The 16,791-nt window shown below is 57.0% G+C and overlaps 1 protein-coding gene across 1 annotated transcript in view; it reads left to right on the top strand.

Annotated features, from left to right (window-relative positions):
• Positions 1–16,791, top strand: part of PPP1R12B (protein phosphatase 1 regulatory subunit 12B) — a 187,377-nt gene that overhangs the window by 69,129 nt on the left and 101,457 nt on the right. Inside the window, 4 exon segments of the mRNA XM_064173963.1 lie at positions 56–195; positions 7,068–7,177; positions 13,849–14,046; positions 16,085–16,167. Coding sequence (XP_064030033.1) covers positions 56–195; positions 7,068–7,177; positions 13,849–14,046; positions 16,085–16,167 — 531 coding nt within the window.

The following is a 16,791-nucleotide window of genomic DNA, read 5'->3' as shown; positions in this document are numbered from 1 at the left end:
GAAGCAGCACTCAGAAATCCCTGGGAGGGAGTCCTGAGCAGTTCTGTGTCTGCAGCAAGGAGAAGATTCTGTACGGGGAGGAGACTCTGAAGTCCATGGAGAGGGAGGAGGAGAACAAAGACTCCAGCAGCTCCAGCTCGGAAGAGGAGGAGGCTGAAGATGAGGTTTCAGAATCGGATACTGAAAAGGAATCAGGTAAGGCTGAGAGTACTCTGGGATGGCTCAGGGAGCCCAGAAAGGCTGAGAGTACTCTGGGATGGCTCAGGGAGCCCAGTAAGGCTGAGAGTACTCTGGGATGGCTCAGGGAGCTCAGAAAGGCCCAGGACACTGTGGGATGGCTCAGGGAGCCAAGAAAGGCTGAGAGTACTCTGGGATGGCTCAGGGAGCCCAGTAAGGCTCAGGACACTGGAATGGCTCAGGGGTCCCAGCACTGCAGGGCTTCAGCTTGAGAACTGCTTTCTAGCTGTTAAGGAGCTCCTGCAGGTCCTTCTTGCAGAGCTTCTCTGTGCAGTGTGGCAGCTTTGTGGCACATGCACTAACAAAGCTGCTCTGCAGTCTGGCATCAGTCTTCCATAGAGGAAAAGCTGTGGACAGTGTTTTAGTGTCAGCTTCCAGCTCCCTTTGGGTTGGAGCTGACAGCTTGTTCCTGGCTTGCTCATAAGCAGCAGAGCTTTTTGCTTGCCTGGTTTGGGGAGGAATACTTCAGGTGCTGCAAGCTGGTAGAAAAGCAGTGGAACATGTAGGAAGATAACAGCCTCTTGTGTTTGGATCAGGGGGGAGAAAGGAAGGGCTGAAGCTGCTCTGTGTAATTAGAGGTGAGGAACCTTTCTGCCTGTGCTGCAGGAGAACTGCAGGAGTAGAAGATGAGGATTAAACCCTTTGAGTCACAGCAGCCTTCCTGCTGCCATCCTGCTCCTGTTCTCTTTCCCATCATTTCTGTGGCTTCCTTAATCAGTCTGCTCAGGGAATGTGCAGCACAGAAAGTTAAATACAGGCTCTGAGTTGTGCAGTAAGCCTGGGCCTGTGCTGAATGTTTCTGCAAACAGAGGTGGGCCCTGCTGTGGTTAATGGTTAAGCTGCTTTTTAGCTCCGGCTTGCTTGGCCCATATCTCAAAACCCCAGTAAAGAAGTGCTTGCAGAGAAGGGCACTTGAAAGCTCTGTCCTGCTTCCTGTGCCTCTGGAATAGTCACCTGTGATCCAGTCCTACCCAGCAGTGTGAGAGGTGTCTTGGCTGGGCCTTGCAGGGCCTGGCTGGTGCCTGTGTCCTGGCTGGTCCTGCCCAGCAGAGTGTGAGCCAGAGTCCCTGGCTGCTGCTCACAAAAGCTGCTTGGGTGCAGCAGGAGCAGGCTGCAGTCACCTTCTGGCCTTTAAATCAGGTGGTGGCAACAGGCAGGCAGCAGAAGGAATCTCTATTGGCTACAGCCCTGGACAAGCCATGTGCCAGTTGTGGCCAGCACAGCTCTGAAGAGTGGGAAGGTGCAAGTGGAGCTTCTGCTGGTGCTGAGCTGGCTCAGGAGCAGCTCCAGAGCCTTCCCAGGCACTGTTCTGCAGCACTCAGTGTTACATTTGGTGTGAAGCCATTTTGTTGAGTGACTTCCTTGAGCTGTAGCAAACTTTACTCATCTGCTGCAAACCACTAAAGCTAAACCAAATCCCAGGCAAAAGGCATCCCATAATGATTCAGAGATTCAAATGGATCTGCTCTTGCTTTAGCAGTTTGTGCATCCAGCCTTCCCGTGGCCCTGCTGGAGTTTCCCCTCCTGGTAGTGTTTTGTGGCAGCTCCTTTTGCCTTTGAGACTGACAGAATGGGTTGGGTTGGAAGGAACCTTAAAGCTCAGCCAGCTCCAACCCCCTGCCATGGGCAGAGACAGCTCTCACCAGCACAGGTTGCTCAAGGACTCATCCAGCCTGGTCCTGAACACCTCCCTGGGCAGCCTGTGCCAGGGTCTCACCACCCTCAACCTGTGCCAGTGTCTCACCACCCTCACTCTCAAACATCACATTCTGTGCTCCACAACCTCCCTGGGCAGCCTGTGCCAGTCTCTCACTAAGACATCAGGCTTCAGGCTTTGTTACTTGCACTCTCCTTTCCTGGAGACATTGGTGGCTCCTTGGGTTCTTCAGCATGGAGAAGAGAAGGCTTCAGGGAGACCTCAGAGCAACATTCCAGTGCCTGAAGGAGCTCCAGGAGAACTGGGGAGGGACTTGGGGCAAGGGCTGGGGGTGGCAGGATGAAGGACAGTGGCTTTGAGCTGGGAGAGGGGAGAGTGAGGGTGGAGAGGAGGAGGGAGGGAGACCTCATAGCAGCCTGGCAGTGCCTGAAGGGGCTGCAAGCAGGCTGCAGAGAGACTGCTCCCAAAGGCCTGCAGGGACAGGCTGAGGGCAGTGGCTGCAAAGTGGAGCAGAGCAGATTGAGACTGGATGTGAGGAACAAGTTCTGCAGCAGGAGGCTGCTGGAGCACTGCAAGAGGCTGCCCAGGGAGCTGGTTGAGGCTCCACCCCTGGAGATATTCCAGGTGAGGCTGGGCAGGGCTGTGGGCAGCCTGCTCTAGGAGGATGTCCCTGCTGAGTGCAGGGGCTTGGACTGGATGAGTCCCTTCCAGCCCAGCCCATTCTGTGATTCAGAACTGAAACCTGACCTTGTAAACTCCTCAGATCACTGCTAAAAGGAAGGGGCAGGAGTCCTCAGCTGAGTGTGGAGCTGCTGTCAGGTGCTGTGTGTGTGAATGGGGACCCATTTCTGGTGCTCTCTTTAAATCAAAGCCCATGAGCTCCAACATCAGCCCAGGTGCTGCAGGAGAGCTGCAAAGACAAGGAGGGGTGAAAAGAGCTTTTCCAAGGCAGCCTGGGGAGCAGTGATGCTTCATTAGCTTTAGGCTTTGTTTTGTTCATTATTCTGCTTGGTTATTTATCTGTTATTTATTATTCTGCTTCATTTGGAGTGGTACCAGAGGCCTGGGTTTGAAAGCATGGAAGTGATTTCCTCCTTTCTCTTCTTTCCCTCTGAGTTTGTATAACCACAGAGGTTTGTAGCTCTTTATCTGCACAGCTCTTCTCAGGGGACTGTTGTGGTTCTAAAGTGTTCAAAGCCCAAATGAAGGAGGGAGGCAAAAAGCCAGAATATTTGGAGTGCTCTCTAACTGCTTTGCTAAGTGAGCAGAAGGCAGGGCAAGAGCTGGCAGGAGGCTGCAGAAGTTTGGAGGAATGTTGTCATAGGACCTTGGAATGGGCTGGGCTGGGAGGCAGCTCCAAAGCTGACCCACTCCAAGCCCCTGCACTCAGCAGGGACATCCTAACCAGAGCAGGTTGCCCACAGCCTTCCCCAGCCTCACCTGGAGTATGTCCAGGCATGGAGCCTCATCCTCCCTGGGCAACCTGCTGCAGTGCTCCAGCAGCCTCCAGCTGCAGATCTTGTTCCTCACATCCAATCTCAATCTGCTCTGCTCTCATTTCAGTGCCCTCAGCCTGTCCCTGCAGGCCTTTGGGAGCAGTCTCTCTGCAGCCTGCTTGCAGCCCCTTCAGGCACTGCCAGCAGCTCTAAGGTCTCCCTGGAGCCTTCTCTCCCCCACGCTGAACACCCTCAGCTCCCTCAGCCTGTCCCCATAGCAGAGCTGCTCCAAGCCCCTGATCATTTTTGTGGCCTCCTCTGGACCCTCTCCATCAAGTCCATATCCTGTGTTGAAGGCTTCAGAGCTGCACTCAGTTTTGGAGGGTCTCAGGTTGTGATGAATTAGTTGAATTTGCTGTGAGAGAAGAAAGGAGCAGAGGTGAGCAGGGACATTGCAGGAGTGCTTCAGAGAGTGCCAGGTTTGCTTCCAGCCTGGCACAGATCTGTGCTCTGCAGAGAGGAGGCTGAGGGGCTCAATGCCCTCTCCTTCATCTGGCCTGACTTTGGCATTGGGCTGTCTAGAAACAAAAGAATGCATCCAGTTGGAAGAGACCTCCAAGCTCATCCAGCCCAAACTTCAACCCAGTTTAGGGTCAATCCTAAACTATGTCCCTAAGCATTAGGCCCAGAGCTGCTTAAACACCCCCAGGGTGTTGTCCTCTGCAGCACTGCCCTGGGCAGCCTGTGCCAAGCTTTGAGAGCCCTTTCAGGGCAGAAATATCTCCTGAGCTCCAGCCTGAGCCTCCCCTGGGGCAGCCTGGAACCATTCCCTCTGCTCCTGTCCCTTGCCCCCAAGCAGCAGAGGCTGCCCCCTGCTCACTGCAACCTCCCTGCAGGCAGCTGCAGAGAGCAATGAGCTCTGCCCTCAGCCTCCTCTGCTCCACCTGCTCACCCCCCCAGCTCCCTCAGCCCCTCCTCACCCCCAGCTGCTCCAGGCCCTTCTGCAACCTCACTGCCCTGCTCTGGACAGGCTGCAGCCCCTCAGTGTCCTTCCTGCAGTGAGGGGCCCAGAGCTGAGCACAGCACTCAAGGGGTGGCCTCAGCAGTGCTGAGCACAGGGCATGGGCACTTCCTGCCCCTGCTGCCCACAGTGTCTCATCTAGGCCAGGCTGCCATTGGCTTTCCTGCCCACCTGGGCACTGCTGGCTCATATTTCATCCCCAGGTCTCTCTCCAAGTCACAGCTTTCCAACCACACAGCCCCAAGGCTGTAGCTGCCCATGGGGTTGTTGTGAACAGAGCAGTGTCAACTTCCATGGACATGATCTGTGCTGGTAGCTTCCAGGAGTTAATTGGTGTGAATTAAGGGAGTTAAAGCAGGGCAGGGAAACTCTCAGTGGTTGTATTAAAAAAAACCCAAACAAAACCCCCCAGAAACTCAAACAGGGGAACAAAAAGCCACAACCCCCTGAAAAACCCAAAACCTGAAGAAGTTTTCCTTGGATTTATGGCACATCAGAATCAGAGAATGGCTGAGGTTGGAAGGGACCTCTGTGCCCAGCCTGGCCCAGCAGCAGAGCTGCTCCAGCCCTTGCACCATCTTTGTGGCCTCCTCTGGCCTCCCTCCACAGCTCTCTGCCCTCCTTCTGCTGGGGACAGCAGAGCTGGAGGCAGGGTTGGAGGTGAGGTCTGAGCAGAGCCAAGGGGCAGGATGCCCTCTCCTGCCCTGCTGCCCACACTGCTCTGGCTGCAGCCAGCACACAGCTGCCTTAGGGCTGCAGGAGGGCACTGCTGGCTCCTGGGGAGCTGCTCAGCACCCAACCCCCCCAAGCCTCTTCAGGGCTGTTCTCAAACCCCTCTGCACCCAGCCTGGATCTGTGCCTGGGGTTGGCCCAACCCAGCTGCAGGCCCTTGCACTGCACTGCACTGGCAGTTGGCACTGGCACTTCTCCAGCCTTGTCAAGATCCTTCTGGATGCCCTCCCTGCCCTCCCTGGCTCCAGCACACCACACAGCTTGGGGTCAGCAGCAAGCTTGGAGAATGCAGTATTTAGTCTCACCAGCCTGGGGCCAGTGACCTGCTCCTGCCCTGTGCCCCTGGCTGGGATTGGCAGTGCTTACTGCTGGAACTGGAGTGCAGTCAGCTGTGGCTGCTGCCCTCCAGCCAGCAGTGCCTGTGGCTGTGCCCTCTCTGGTGCTGCTGGTACAGAGCCCTCTGGCCTCTCCTCCTCCTCCTGCACTTAGTTGGCTCCTTTCAGTCACAGTGCTCCCAGCTGGAGTCCTTTCCAGGCTGTCATTGCCACTTAGGCTGGGCCCCTGCAATTAGGTTTGACCTTAAAAGCTGACCTGTGTGCTCTAAACCTCCAGGACAGGCAGCAGGCAGCCCAGCCTGTGAAGCCTGCTGGCTGCCAGGGCAGGGCAGGGTTTTGCTCCCCTCCTGCAGTGCCCAGGCTTCTCCTGTGGTTTACAGGACATCAGCAAGTGGCAAGTGTGGGCATTTCCACAGAGGGCTGTGTGCCAGGTCAGGCTTCCAAGGTGAAATAGTTCATCTCCTGGCACTGCCTCAAGGCTGTTCAGAAGTGCAGTGCATCAGAGTGATGAGCTGCAGCCATGGCATACTCTGCCCACTTGGCTTTGGTGGAGGTCCTGAGCTGGCAGGGCAGGGCAGGGTGGCTGAGCCTTCACTGCTGTGCTGCTCCTCCTAGGGCAGAGGCATCTTTGCCTCTTGCATTCTGCATCTGCCAGTCCTGCTGCCTGCCTGTTAGCTCTGCCTGTTCTCTTGCCTTGCTCTCTCCTGTGTCCCAGGTCCTTTGAGTGAGGAGGTTTGTTCCAGACATGCCCCAAGGTCCCACCCTCACAGCAGCTCCAAAGTGCCTTCTCTGTGCCACCAGCTGCTGTGCACTGCTCACTCCTGCCTTGCTGCTGCTCTCTGGGTGCTTACACTGCAGTGGCTTTGCTCTGTCCAAACCACTGCCAGCTGCCAGAGGAGAGCCTGGCCTCGGGGGTGTGGATCCATCCTTTCTCAGGCACCTTGCATCTGGCAGTGTTTGGTCCTGGAGCCCTCTGCACTCCTCTCAGTGCAACCCTGAGACAGTTTCTGCCTGCTCTGCCTGGTCACACCTGGTGGCTGTGCTCACGTCAGGCATGGTGCAGAGGGACACCAAGAGGTGTAACACCAGAGGGCTGCACTTGTCTGGGGGCCAGCTGCGAGGTTGGGTGGGGGTTGCTGAGCTTGCTTTGAGCTCTGGTGCAGGCTTTTTGCTGGGAAGCAATCCCAGCTCCCTGTGCAAGAAAGGCTTTTGCTGTGGAAGACCAGAACCTGCCCAGCAGCATAGGCAGCTGCAGCACAACCATGCAGTGAGGCTCACCTCTGGCCCCTGGAGGGGACCTGTGCTGTGATCCATGCCCATGTCCTGCTGCTCTGCCCAGGTTCTGCAGGGGAGGAGCAGTCCCTGATGGGAAGCAAAACTCTGAATTAGCAACACCTCTTTGGTGCTTTCTGCAAGGATTTTGCTTGTCCTTGGGGGATGAAGCTGAAAAGCTTTGCCTGGATCCATCATGTGGCTCAGCCAGTGGGAAGGAAGCCTCCTTGCAGAAAGGCCTGGGTAGCCCTGGCACCAGTGGCACCTTCCTGCCCCCAGCCCTGCCCAGGTGGCAGCAGTGCCCTCTGTGCTTGTGCAGGAGGCCTTGGGAGTGCAGCACTGAAACGTTTGGTTTCTCTTCTTGTTTAAAATTGTAGAGAGGAAGGAAGAGCCTTTTGCCAACCACTCCAGCCATGAAACCAGGCCTAGCACCACCCAGCAAATGCCAGCACCTGAGCCCAACTCCTTCACTGCATCTGCCAGAAGAGTAAGTGAATCCCTGGGGGCTGCAGCAGTGCTGGGGGGCAGCAGCTTGTACTGGGAAATGGAGTCTTAGGTTCATAGAGCACCTCAAGGATCATCCAACCCAACCTTTCAGGGTAAGACTTAAGTTGAGATGAGCCTGCCCAGCACCCTGCCAAGCTGGGCCTTGGGACTGGTGTAGGGAACCCAGCACCTGCCTGGGCAACTGCTCCCAGTGGTGAACAAATGAATGCTCTGAAGCCCACACTCAGAGGAGTTGCAGGGTCTGGATTTGGGGCAGCTGCTGGCCTGCAGCTTTGGTAGGGCTTCTGTGTTGGCTGCAGAGCAGGCCTGGCTCAGAGGAGGATGGTGAGGGTAAGGTTCCTCTTGGGTCTCTCACCCTGCAGATTGCCCATTCACAAGAGGAATGCTGCCTACCACAGCTGCTTTGTGTCCCTGCTGGTTCTGGAGTGGCTGATGCCAACCTCCTGCCCACAGGAGATCTTTCCCAGGATCACAGATGTCAGAGGTTGGAAGGGACCTCTGGAGATCTTCCAGTCCAACCTCCTGCCAGAGCAGGACCATAATCTAGTGCAGGTCACACTGGAACACATCCAGACAGGGCTGGAAGGGCTGCAGAGAAGGAGACTCCACAGCCTCTCTGGGCAGCCTACTCCTTTCTCCAGCACCCTCAACCAAAGAAGCTTCTCCTCCTGTTGAGGAGGAACCTCCTGTGCTGCAGTTTGCATCCCTTGCCTCTGTCCTGTCCCAGAGCTGGCTCCTGCTGATGTAGCAGCAGTCTGGCACCTTCATCCCGAGTGCCTCTGACTTGCCAACCCACTTGATGCAGTGGCAATGACCTTCCTGCCCAGAGAGCAGAGGGTGGGGTTGGCATCTGACTGGGGAGCTGGGCTGTGGAAGCTGCCTGAAGGAGGAGTCACTGAAATCTGACCTGGGCTCTCCAGCTCTGGGTGGCAGCAGGAGGCTCCCTCTTCTGCTGAGAGCTGGCAGCTTAGCCTCTGGGCTCCTTTTGCCCCAGAGGATGTTGAGGAGCAGGTCCCTTGCCAAGGTGCCTGGCAGAGGAACATTTTCTGCTTAGTCACTGTCTTTCATGTGTGACCTGTTACTGAGTCTCACTTCTTTAGTTCCTCTGATCTGGACGAGCTCCTCTGGGCTCTCTTCAGCTCAGGCTGACTTAGCAGGGGGAGTATTAAAGGCAGAAGGATCCTAGGAAGTGGAAACACTTCATGGAATCATAGAACCAGTCAGGGCTGGAAGGGACCACAAGGAGCAGCCAGTCCCAAGCCCTTGCCATGGCCAGGGACACCCTACCCCAGATCAGAGCCTCAGCCAGCCTGGCCTCAAACACCTCCAGCCATGGAGCCTCAACCCCCTCCCTGGGCAACCCATTCCAGCCTCTCACCACTCTCCTGCTCAACAACTTCCTCCTCACCTCCAGCCTCACTCTCCCCACCTCCAGCTTTGCTCCATTCCCCCCACTCCTGCCACTCCCTCACAGCCTCAAAAGTCCCTCCCCAGCTTTTTTGTAGCCCCCTTCAGATCCTGGCAGGCCACAAGAAGGTCCCCTGGGAGCCTCCTCTGCTCCAGCCTGCACAGCCCCAGCTCTTTCAGTCTGTGCTCACAGCAGAGCTGCTGCAGCCTCTGAGCATCCTCCTGGCCCTGCTCTGGACACTCTCCAGCATCTCCACAGCCCTCTTGGCCCAGGGGCTCCAGAGCTGGATGCAGGACTCCAGGTGGGGTCTCAGCAGAGCAGAGCAGAGCAGAGAGGGAGAATCCCCTCCCTGGCCCTGCTGGCCACACTGCTGCTGCTGCAGCCCAGGCTCTGCTTGGCTCTCTGGGCTGCAAGTGCACACTGCTGGCTGCTGCTGAGCTTCTCCTCCAGCAGCACCCCCAAGTGCCTCTCCTCAGGGCTGCTCTCCAGCCTGGCACTGCCCAGCCTGCATTGGTGCTTGGCATTGCCTCGACCCAGCTGCAGGACCTTGCCCTTGGTCTTGTTGAACCTCCTGAGCTTGGCTTGTGCCCAGCTCTGCAGCCTGCCCAGGTCCCTCTGGCTGGATCCTGCCCTCCAGCCTGGCTGCTGCACCACACAGCCTGGTGTGGGCAGCAAAGCTGCTGAGGCTGCACTCAGTGCCTCTGTCCATGGCACCCACAGAGATGTTGAACAAGCCTGGTGCCAGGACTGATCCCTGAGGGACTCTGCTTGTCCCTGGCCTGCACTTGGCCATGCAGCCATTGGCAGCCACTCTTTGGGTGCAGCCATCAAGCCAGGTCTGTATCCATCAGTGCTCCTTCACCCCTCAGACCCATGTGGCACCACCCTGGAGACCAGGATGTGGTGTGGGACAGTGCCAAAGGCCTTGCTCAGGGCCAGGTCAATGCCATCAGTTGCCTAACCCTCATCTGTGAATGTTGTGACCTGTTCCTAGAAGGCCACCAGGTTGTCAGCAGGATGTGCCCTTGGTGCAGCCATGCTGGTTGTGCCCAATCACTTCTTCACTGCTCTCCTGTCTCAGCAGTGCCTCCAGCAGGATCTGCTCCATGATCTCCCTGGGCACAGAGGTGAGGCTGCCTGGCCTGGAGCTCCCTGGCTCCTTCCTACCCTGTTTGACAGTGGGAGTTGTGTTTCCCTTTCCCAGTCAGTGAGGACTGCCCCAGGCTGCCAGGACTTTGGGACAGAACAGAGAGGGGTTTACAGCCTCACCTGCCAGCTCCCTCAGCACCCCTGGGTGCATCCCCTCGGGTCCCAGGGACTTGAACACTTTCAGGTTCTTCAGCTGATCACGAACCTGATCTCACCTAGGGGGGGCAGCTCTTCCTGCCAGCCCCTGCCATTGTCTTCCATGGCTGCAGGAGTGTGGCTGGAGGCCTTTGCAGTGAAGGCTGAGGCAAAGAAGTCATTGAGACCTCAGCCTTTGCCATGTCACTGGTGACCATTTCACCTGCTCCCCTTCTGAGGGGGCCCAACCTTCCCTGGGCTTCTTTTGGCCAGCAATGTACCTGTAGAGATTCTTGCTGTTCCCTTTGTCCTCCCTGGCTAGACTCAATTCCAGCTCTGCCTTGGCCTCCCTAGGCAGGTCTCTGGCTGCTGGGGCAGCTTCCTTACATCCCCCTCATTCCAGCTGTCCTCTCTTCCACTCCTTGTGGAGTCTCTTTTTGTGCCAGTGTGTCCAGGAGCCTCTTGCTCAGCCAGGCAGCCTCCTGCCATTCTGCCCTGCTGTCCTCTTTGTTGGTACCCACTGCCCCTGGGCACAGAGGAGGTGATCCTTGAACACTGCCCAGCTGTCCTGGGCCCCTCTTCCCTCTAAAGCTTCATCCCATGACACTTTGGCCAGCAGATCCCTGAAGCCATCAGAGTCTGCACACTTAAAGTCCAGGGTGGTGAGCTTGGAATACCTCCTCCTGGTTGCCCTGAGGAGCTGAAATTCAACTGTGTCCTGGTCACTGCAGCCAAGGCTGTCCCTGAGCCTCAGGTCAGTCACCAGCCCTTCCCTGTTGGCCAGAACAAGATCCAGCTTTGCTTGTTGGTTCCTCTGCCGTTTGGAAGAGGAAGTTGTCACCTATGCAATCCAGGCACATCCTGGATGCTGCTGCCTTGCCGTGCAGATGTCAGGGTAGTTGAAACCCCCATGAGGACCAGGGCCTGTGGCCTGGAAGCCACTTCTCTTTGCCTGTGGAGGGCCTCATCTTTTTGGTCCTGCTGGTCAAGTGGCCTGTAGCAGACCCCTGCTGTCAGGTCACCCTCCCCTGCCTTCCCTTTAACCTTTCAGTAACCTTCAGTTCACCTTTTCCCAGCTGCAGAGGTTTGCTGTCACTCATTTGAGCTGTTCAACCCTGAGTAAGGGTGTGGAAGTGAGCCCAGGTGCCAGGCAGCTGTCCTTGGGCAGAGATCAGCTGCTTTGCCTTCTCTTCCGTGGCTCATCCTCCTGCAGGCTGGCTTTGAAATGGGAAAGGGCACTCTGGGGCTCTCCACTTGGGGACTTACTGACATCTGCTGCTCCCATGCTCAGCAACTGCAGAATCACAAGGTCAGGGGTTGGAAGAGACCTCCAAAGATCATCCAGCCCAAACCCCCCTGCCAGAGCACCCAGGGCAGGGCACACAAGGACACATCCAGGCAAGTTCTGAGTGCCTCCAGAGAAGGAGAGTCCACAACCCCTGTGGGCAGCCTGCTCCAGGGCTCTGCTACCCTCACAGTGGGAGCAGCTTTTACTGTGGGCTTGAGTTCTCTCTGAGGGAAGTGTCCAAGGGAGCTGTGCAGCTCAACAGACTGAAGTGATGGAATGAGGAGAGCACAGAGCAGCTCTGCAGGATCTGGAAGTGCTGGAATGAGGAGAGCACAGAGCAGCTCTGCCTCTGCACTGAAGGATCTGGAAGTGCTGGAATGAGGAGAGCAGAGAGCAGCTCTGCCTCTGCTCTGAAGGTTCTGGAAGTGCTGGAATTAGGAGAGCACAGAGCAGCTTTTCCTCTGCACTGAAGGATCTGGAAGTGCTGGAATGAGGAGAGCACAGAGCAGCTCTGCCTCTGCTCTGAAGGTTCTGGAAGTGCTGGAATGAGGAGAGCACAGAGCAGCTCTGCCTCTGCTCTGCAGGATCTGGAAGTGCTGGAATGAGGAGAGCACAGAGCAGCTCTGCCTCTGCAGGATCTGGAAGTGCTGGAATGAGTGGAGCACAGAGCAGCTCTGCCTCTGCTCTGCAGGATCCTTAGCTAAGGACCATTGCTTAGACACTGCAGTGCTGACTTTATCTTCACAGCCTTGAGTCAGTTTGAGGGCAGAGCTCCTCAGCAGCTTCATTTGCTCTGCATAATGTTCTGTGTTCTGTAGAGTGTGGGATAATAACCAGAGTCATTAAGGTTGGAAAAGCCCTCTGAGGTCATCAAGCTGTACCCAACGCCTCCATCAGCACTAGGCCATGTCCTGAAGGACCTCAAGGGCCTCATCCAACCTGGCCTTGAACATCTCCAGGGAGGTGGTGGAGCACAGAAGCACCCAATGTGATCTTTGATCACATTGGGTGCTTCTGTGCTCCCCCACCTCCCTGGGCAGCCTGTTCCAATGCCTGACTACTCTTGCAGCAAAGAAATCCTTCCTAATAGCTGATCCAACAATCCAACCATGCTCTCATCAGCCTCACCTAGCCCAGTCTCCTGCCCTTGACAGTGAGCATCCAAAGCCAGGAGAGAAGACACATTCCACCTGGACCTGCTGAACCTGTGCTGGTTTTGCACTCGGTAGCCCCTGATGGACTTTGCAGCCCCTGGGAACTGCAGCAGCCACTCTTTGAGTACTCATAATGCTTGGAGTCCTGCACTGTCCAGTGGCAAAGAGTTCTCCAGCTCACACCTCACACCCAGCTTCCTGCTCCTGCTTCCTTAAGCCTGGCCCAGGCTGGCTTTGTTTGCTGCCCCTGGTTCCTTTGTGGGAAGGAACAGGGAAGAGCTGATCCTCGTTCCCCTCCTGTGCCCCCTGAGGGGTTTGTGTGCCATCATCCTGCCTCAGCCTGGGAGCTGCTGATGCCCTGCAGAGCTCCTCCTACAACAGTTCTCTTGCTCTCCTTGTGGCTTCTCTGAATCTTCTTCCTCCCCTGCTGTGCTCTGGAGCTGTGGAGCCCAGCAGCATGTCACAGATGTGCCTGCACCCTGCAGGAACACAGAGGCACAGTGGTGCTGTGGCCTGGGTTCTGTTCTGTGCCTCCTCGTGTTTGTGTTGGGTCCCTGACTTGGCAGAAGTGCCCCTTGCATTGCCCAGGCTCTGCTCCTGGTGGCTGTGGGCATCTCTTGTGAGAGTTAGTACCTAGAACTGAAGCTGCCCACTGGACAGTTGCATGTTTGAGGACATGGGACAAAGAGCTTTGGGCTCTATTCTGCCCTGGAGCAGGCAGTTGAGGGTTTCAGCAGGACACTGCAGGCCTGGAGTCTCGCTCAAAGCAGAGCCAGCTTCAAGCCAGTGCCCAGCTGCTGTGAACCTCCTGAGCTCAGCTGAGCATCCAACAGCCTCTGGGGGTGGAGGTGCTCTGCACTCCTGCTCCCTGCCCCCCTGCTGCAGCACTCCCGCCAGCAGCTCTGCCTTCCTTCATGTCCTTGTTCCTCCTCCTCCTTTCACCACGGGCTGCCAAGGAGGAATCTGGTTCCACGTCCTCTGCAAGCCTCACTCCCTGAGAAGCAGAGCAAGGAGATCCTTTCTGTGCCTTCTCTTTCCCTGCTAGACAAGCCAGGATTCCTCAGCCTCTCCGAGTGCTGGGAGCTCCTGGACTGTCTCCAGCCTGGTCTGTGTGAGGGTTTTCTCTGCAGCCAGTCCCAGAAGGCTCAGTTTACCTCTCTGGTTCTCTGCCTTTCCTGCCTGCTTCCCTCTTCCTCCGCGGGTGCTGATAAAAGCTTCTTTGTGGCTCCCCCTCCCTCTGCAAAGCTGGAGGAGGACCTTGTGTAGGCAAAGGGAGCTCTGCACAACGCTTGAGCTCCCTTTCCTCCTCTGCCCTTGGGGGTGAGGGCACTACAGCACTTTGCATCCCTCTGAGGTCACCTTGGGCTGGTGGAGCTAAGCAAGAGCTCAGCCTCCCTCGGCTTTACCTTGCCAAGGGTCCCCAGCACAGCCTGGGGCCTGCTGAAACACCTCCGAGCTTAGCCTGCGCCTGGCAGCGCTCTCACCGCTTCCACCTGTGCCTTTGTTCTCCCCTGCAGTTCAGCTGGCTCGGCAAGGCAGAGGAGCAGAAGGATGAGTCTCCCTCGTCCTGGCGGCTGGGGCTGCGCAAGACTGGCAGCCACAACGTCCTGAGCGAGGGCAGCAGCAGCCGTGAGGCGCCGCGGGAGAAGCCTTCCTGCATCCACCGCTCCTCCTCCAGCCCGCGCATCTCCGCCCTCCTGGACAGCAGGGAGCAGGTCTGGGGGCAGCAGCCAGGCTGCAGAGTGTGCTGCCTGCTGGGGAGGGTCTGCAGAAGGCCGTGAAGATGATCAGAGGATGGGAAACCTCCCCTGTGGGACAGGCTGGGAGAGAGAGTTGGGGCTGTGCAGCCTGGAGAAGAGAGTCGTAGAATCAGGCAGGGCTGGAAGGGAGCACAAGGAGCAGCCAGTTCCAACCCCTGCCATGCCCAGGGACACCCTACCCTAGAGCAGGCTGCACACAGCCTCAGCCAGCCTGGCCTCAAACACCTCCAGCCATGGGGCCTCAACCACCTCCCTGGGCAACCCATTCCAGCCTCTCACCACTCTTCTGCTCAACAACTTCCTCCTCACCTCCAGCCTCACTCTCCCCACCTGCAGCTTTCCTCCATCCCCCCTAGTCCTGGCACTCCCTAAGAGCCTAAAAAGTTCCTCCCCAGCTTTTTTGTAGGCTCCCTTCAGATACTGGAAGGCTCCAGGGAGACCTCAGAGCAGCATTCCAGTGCCTGAAGGGGCTCCAGGAGAGCTGAGGAGGGACTTCAGATAAGGGCTGGGAGTGCCAGGAGTAGGGAGAATGGCTGTGAGCTGGGAGAGGGAGAGTGGAGAGGAGAGGAGGAGGAAGCTGTTGAGAGTGAGGGTGGGGAGACACTGGCACATGTTGCCCAGGGAGGTGTTCAGGACCAGGCTGGATGAGTCCTTGAGCAAGCTGTGCTGGTGGGACCTGAGCCTGCCCATGGCAGGGGGTTGGAACTGGATGATCCTGAAAGTCCCTCCCAAGCCATTCTGTGTCTCCATCAGAGTGGTTCAAGCCTCATTTTGTTGCAGTGAGTCACTGCTGGATTTTGTACCCAAACCAAACTTCCTCTCTTTCATTCTCCCTACTTTTTCTTTGGCAAATGCTTCCTGTCCCATCAGCTCCTCCTGGAGAGCTGCAACTTGGTGCCCTTGTGACCTAATCCTGCTCTCTGTGCAAAGGGCTGCCAGTGAGCAAGGGCTCCAGGCTAGCACAGGCCATTCCTTAATCCAGGCAGTAGCACATCCCTGCAGTGGGAATTCTCCTCCCCTCTCCTCTGCATGGATTCCTCCTGCATTTGTGAGTCCCATCCCACATAGTCACTGGCTGCACCTTTGCTGCCCATAGGTAATGCCCCATCCCTGGGACCATTCCAGGCCAGGTTGGCTGGGGCTCTGAGCAGCCTGCTCTGCCTGCAGATGTGCAGCAGGGTGAGAGAGGTTCTCCTCCAGCTCTCCACTCCCCTGGTGAGACCACACCTGGAATAGTGTGTCCAGCTTTGGACTCTCCAACTCAAGAGAGACAGGGATTTGCTGGAGAGTCAACTGGGGAGCTGTGAGGATGCTGAAGGGACTGGAACTTCTGTGTGATGAGGACAGGCTGAGAGCCCTGGAACTGGTGAGCCTGGAGGAGAGAAGGCTGAGAGGGCATCCTAAAGGATGGGGAGCAAGCAGCAGGGGCCAGGCTCTGTGCAGTGGTGTCCTGTGGTAGGACAAGGAGCAGAGGACACAAACTAGAACCCAGCAGGTTCCACCTCAACATGAGGAGAATCCTCTCTAGTGTGAGGGTGCTGGAGCCTGGAGCAGGCTGCCCAGGGAGGCTGTGGAGTCTCCTTCCCTGCAGCCTTTCAAGCCCCCTCTGGATGTGCTCCTGTGTGTCCTGCCCTGGCGGGGGATTGGACTGGATGATGTCCAGAGGTCACTTCCAGCCCCTGCTCACCTCTGATTTTATGACTCTCTATCCATGCTGAGTGCAGGGAGGTTGGATCCAATGCCCCTCACAGGCCTTTCCAACCCAGCTGTTCTCACCTGCAGGCAGCTGTGGTTGGAAGCTGCTGGGACTCCCCAGGATGCTCTCCAGGAAATGCTTCTCTGATGCTGTGCTGTGTGTTTGTGCTGCCCAAGAGAATGCATTCAGCCACTTCTCCTTAGACAGGAGAAGGCCTCCTTAGTTGAAGATCTTTGTCTGAGAACACTCTGGAGTTGTAACAGATGTGCAGCTGAAGAACTTCTTTTGCTTCAGCAGGATAAAGACAACAAGAGCTACCTTGCCACCATAGCCCCCCGAAGACTGAGCAGCACAAGTGACATAGAAGAGAAAGAAAACAGGTGAGAGAGCCTCAGCTTCGTGTTTCTGCCCTGCACACAGTCCCCCTGCAGTGCCTTTCTTCTGCTTTGCTCTGCTCTGCTCAGACCTCATCCCCAGTTCTGGTGCCTCCAGCAGAAGGAGGGCACAGAGATGTTGGAGAGAGGCCAGAGGAGGCCACAAAGCTGACCCAGGGGCTGGAGCAGCTCTGCTGTGAGCACAGGCTGAGGGAGCTGGGGGGGTGCAGCCCGCAGAGGAGAAGGCTCCAGAGGCATCTCAGCTGCTGCCAGAGCCTGAAGGGATCCTTCAGGAAGGCTGCAGAGAGACTTTTGCTGAGGGAGTCTGAGCCAGGCCAAGGGGCAATGGTTTGGAGCTGAGGCAGAGCAGGGTGAGAGTGGAGCTGAGGAGGAATTGCTTCAGCAGGAGGGTGGTGAGACTGGCACAGGCTGCCCAGGGAGGTTTGGATGCTCCCTTCCTGGAGGTGTTCAAGGCCAGACTGGATGAGGCCTTGAGCAGTGAAGTCTGGCTGAGAGGTGTCCCTGCCCATGGCAGGGGTTGGAGCAGATGAGCTCTGAGGTCCCTTCCAACTTGAGCCATTCTGTGTTGCTGCCTCCTGTTTGCTCAGCAGCTCAGGGCAGCTCAGTGCT

Source organism: Pogoniulus pusillus, chromosome 39, assembly GCF_015220805.1.
Source record: "Pogoniulus pusillus isolate bPogPus1 chromosome 39, bPogPus1.pri, whole genome shotgun sequence".
In the NCBI taxonomy this organism is placed as follows: Eukaryota; Metazoa; Chordata; class Aves; order Piciformes; family Lybiidae; genus Pogoniulus; species Pogoniulus pusillus.
The sequence above is the reverse complement of the archived record's forward strand: the minus strand, read 5'-3'. Positions and strand labels throughout refer to the sequence as shown.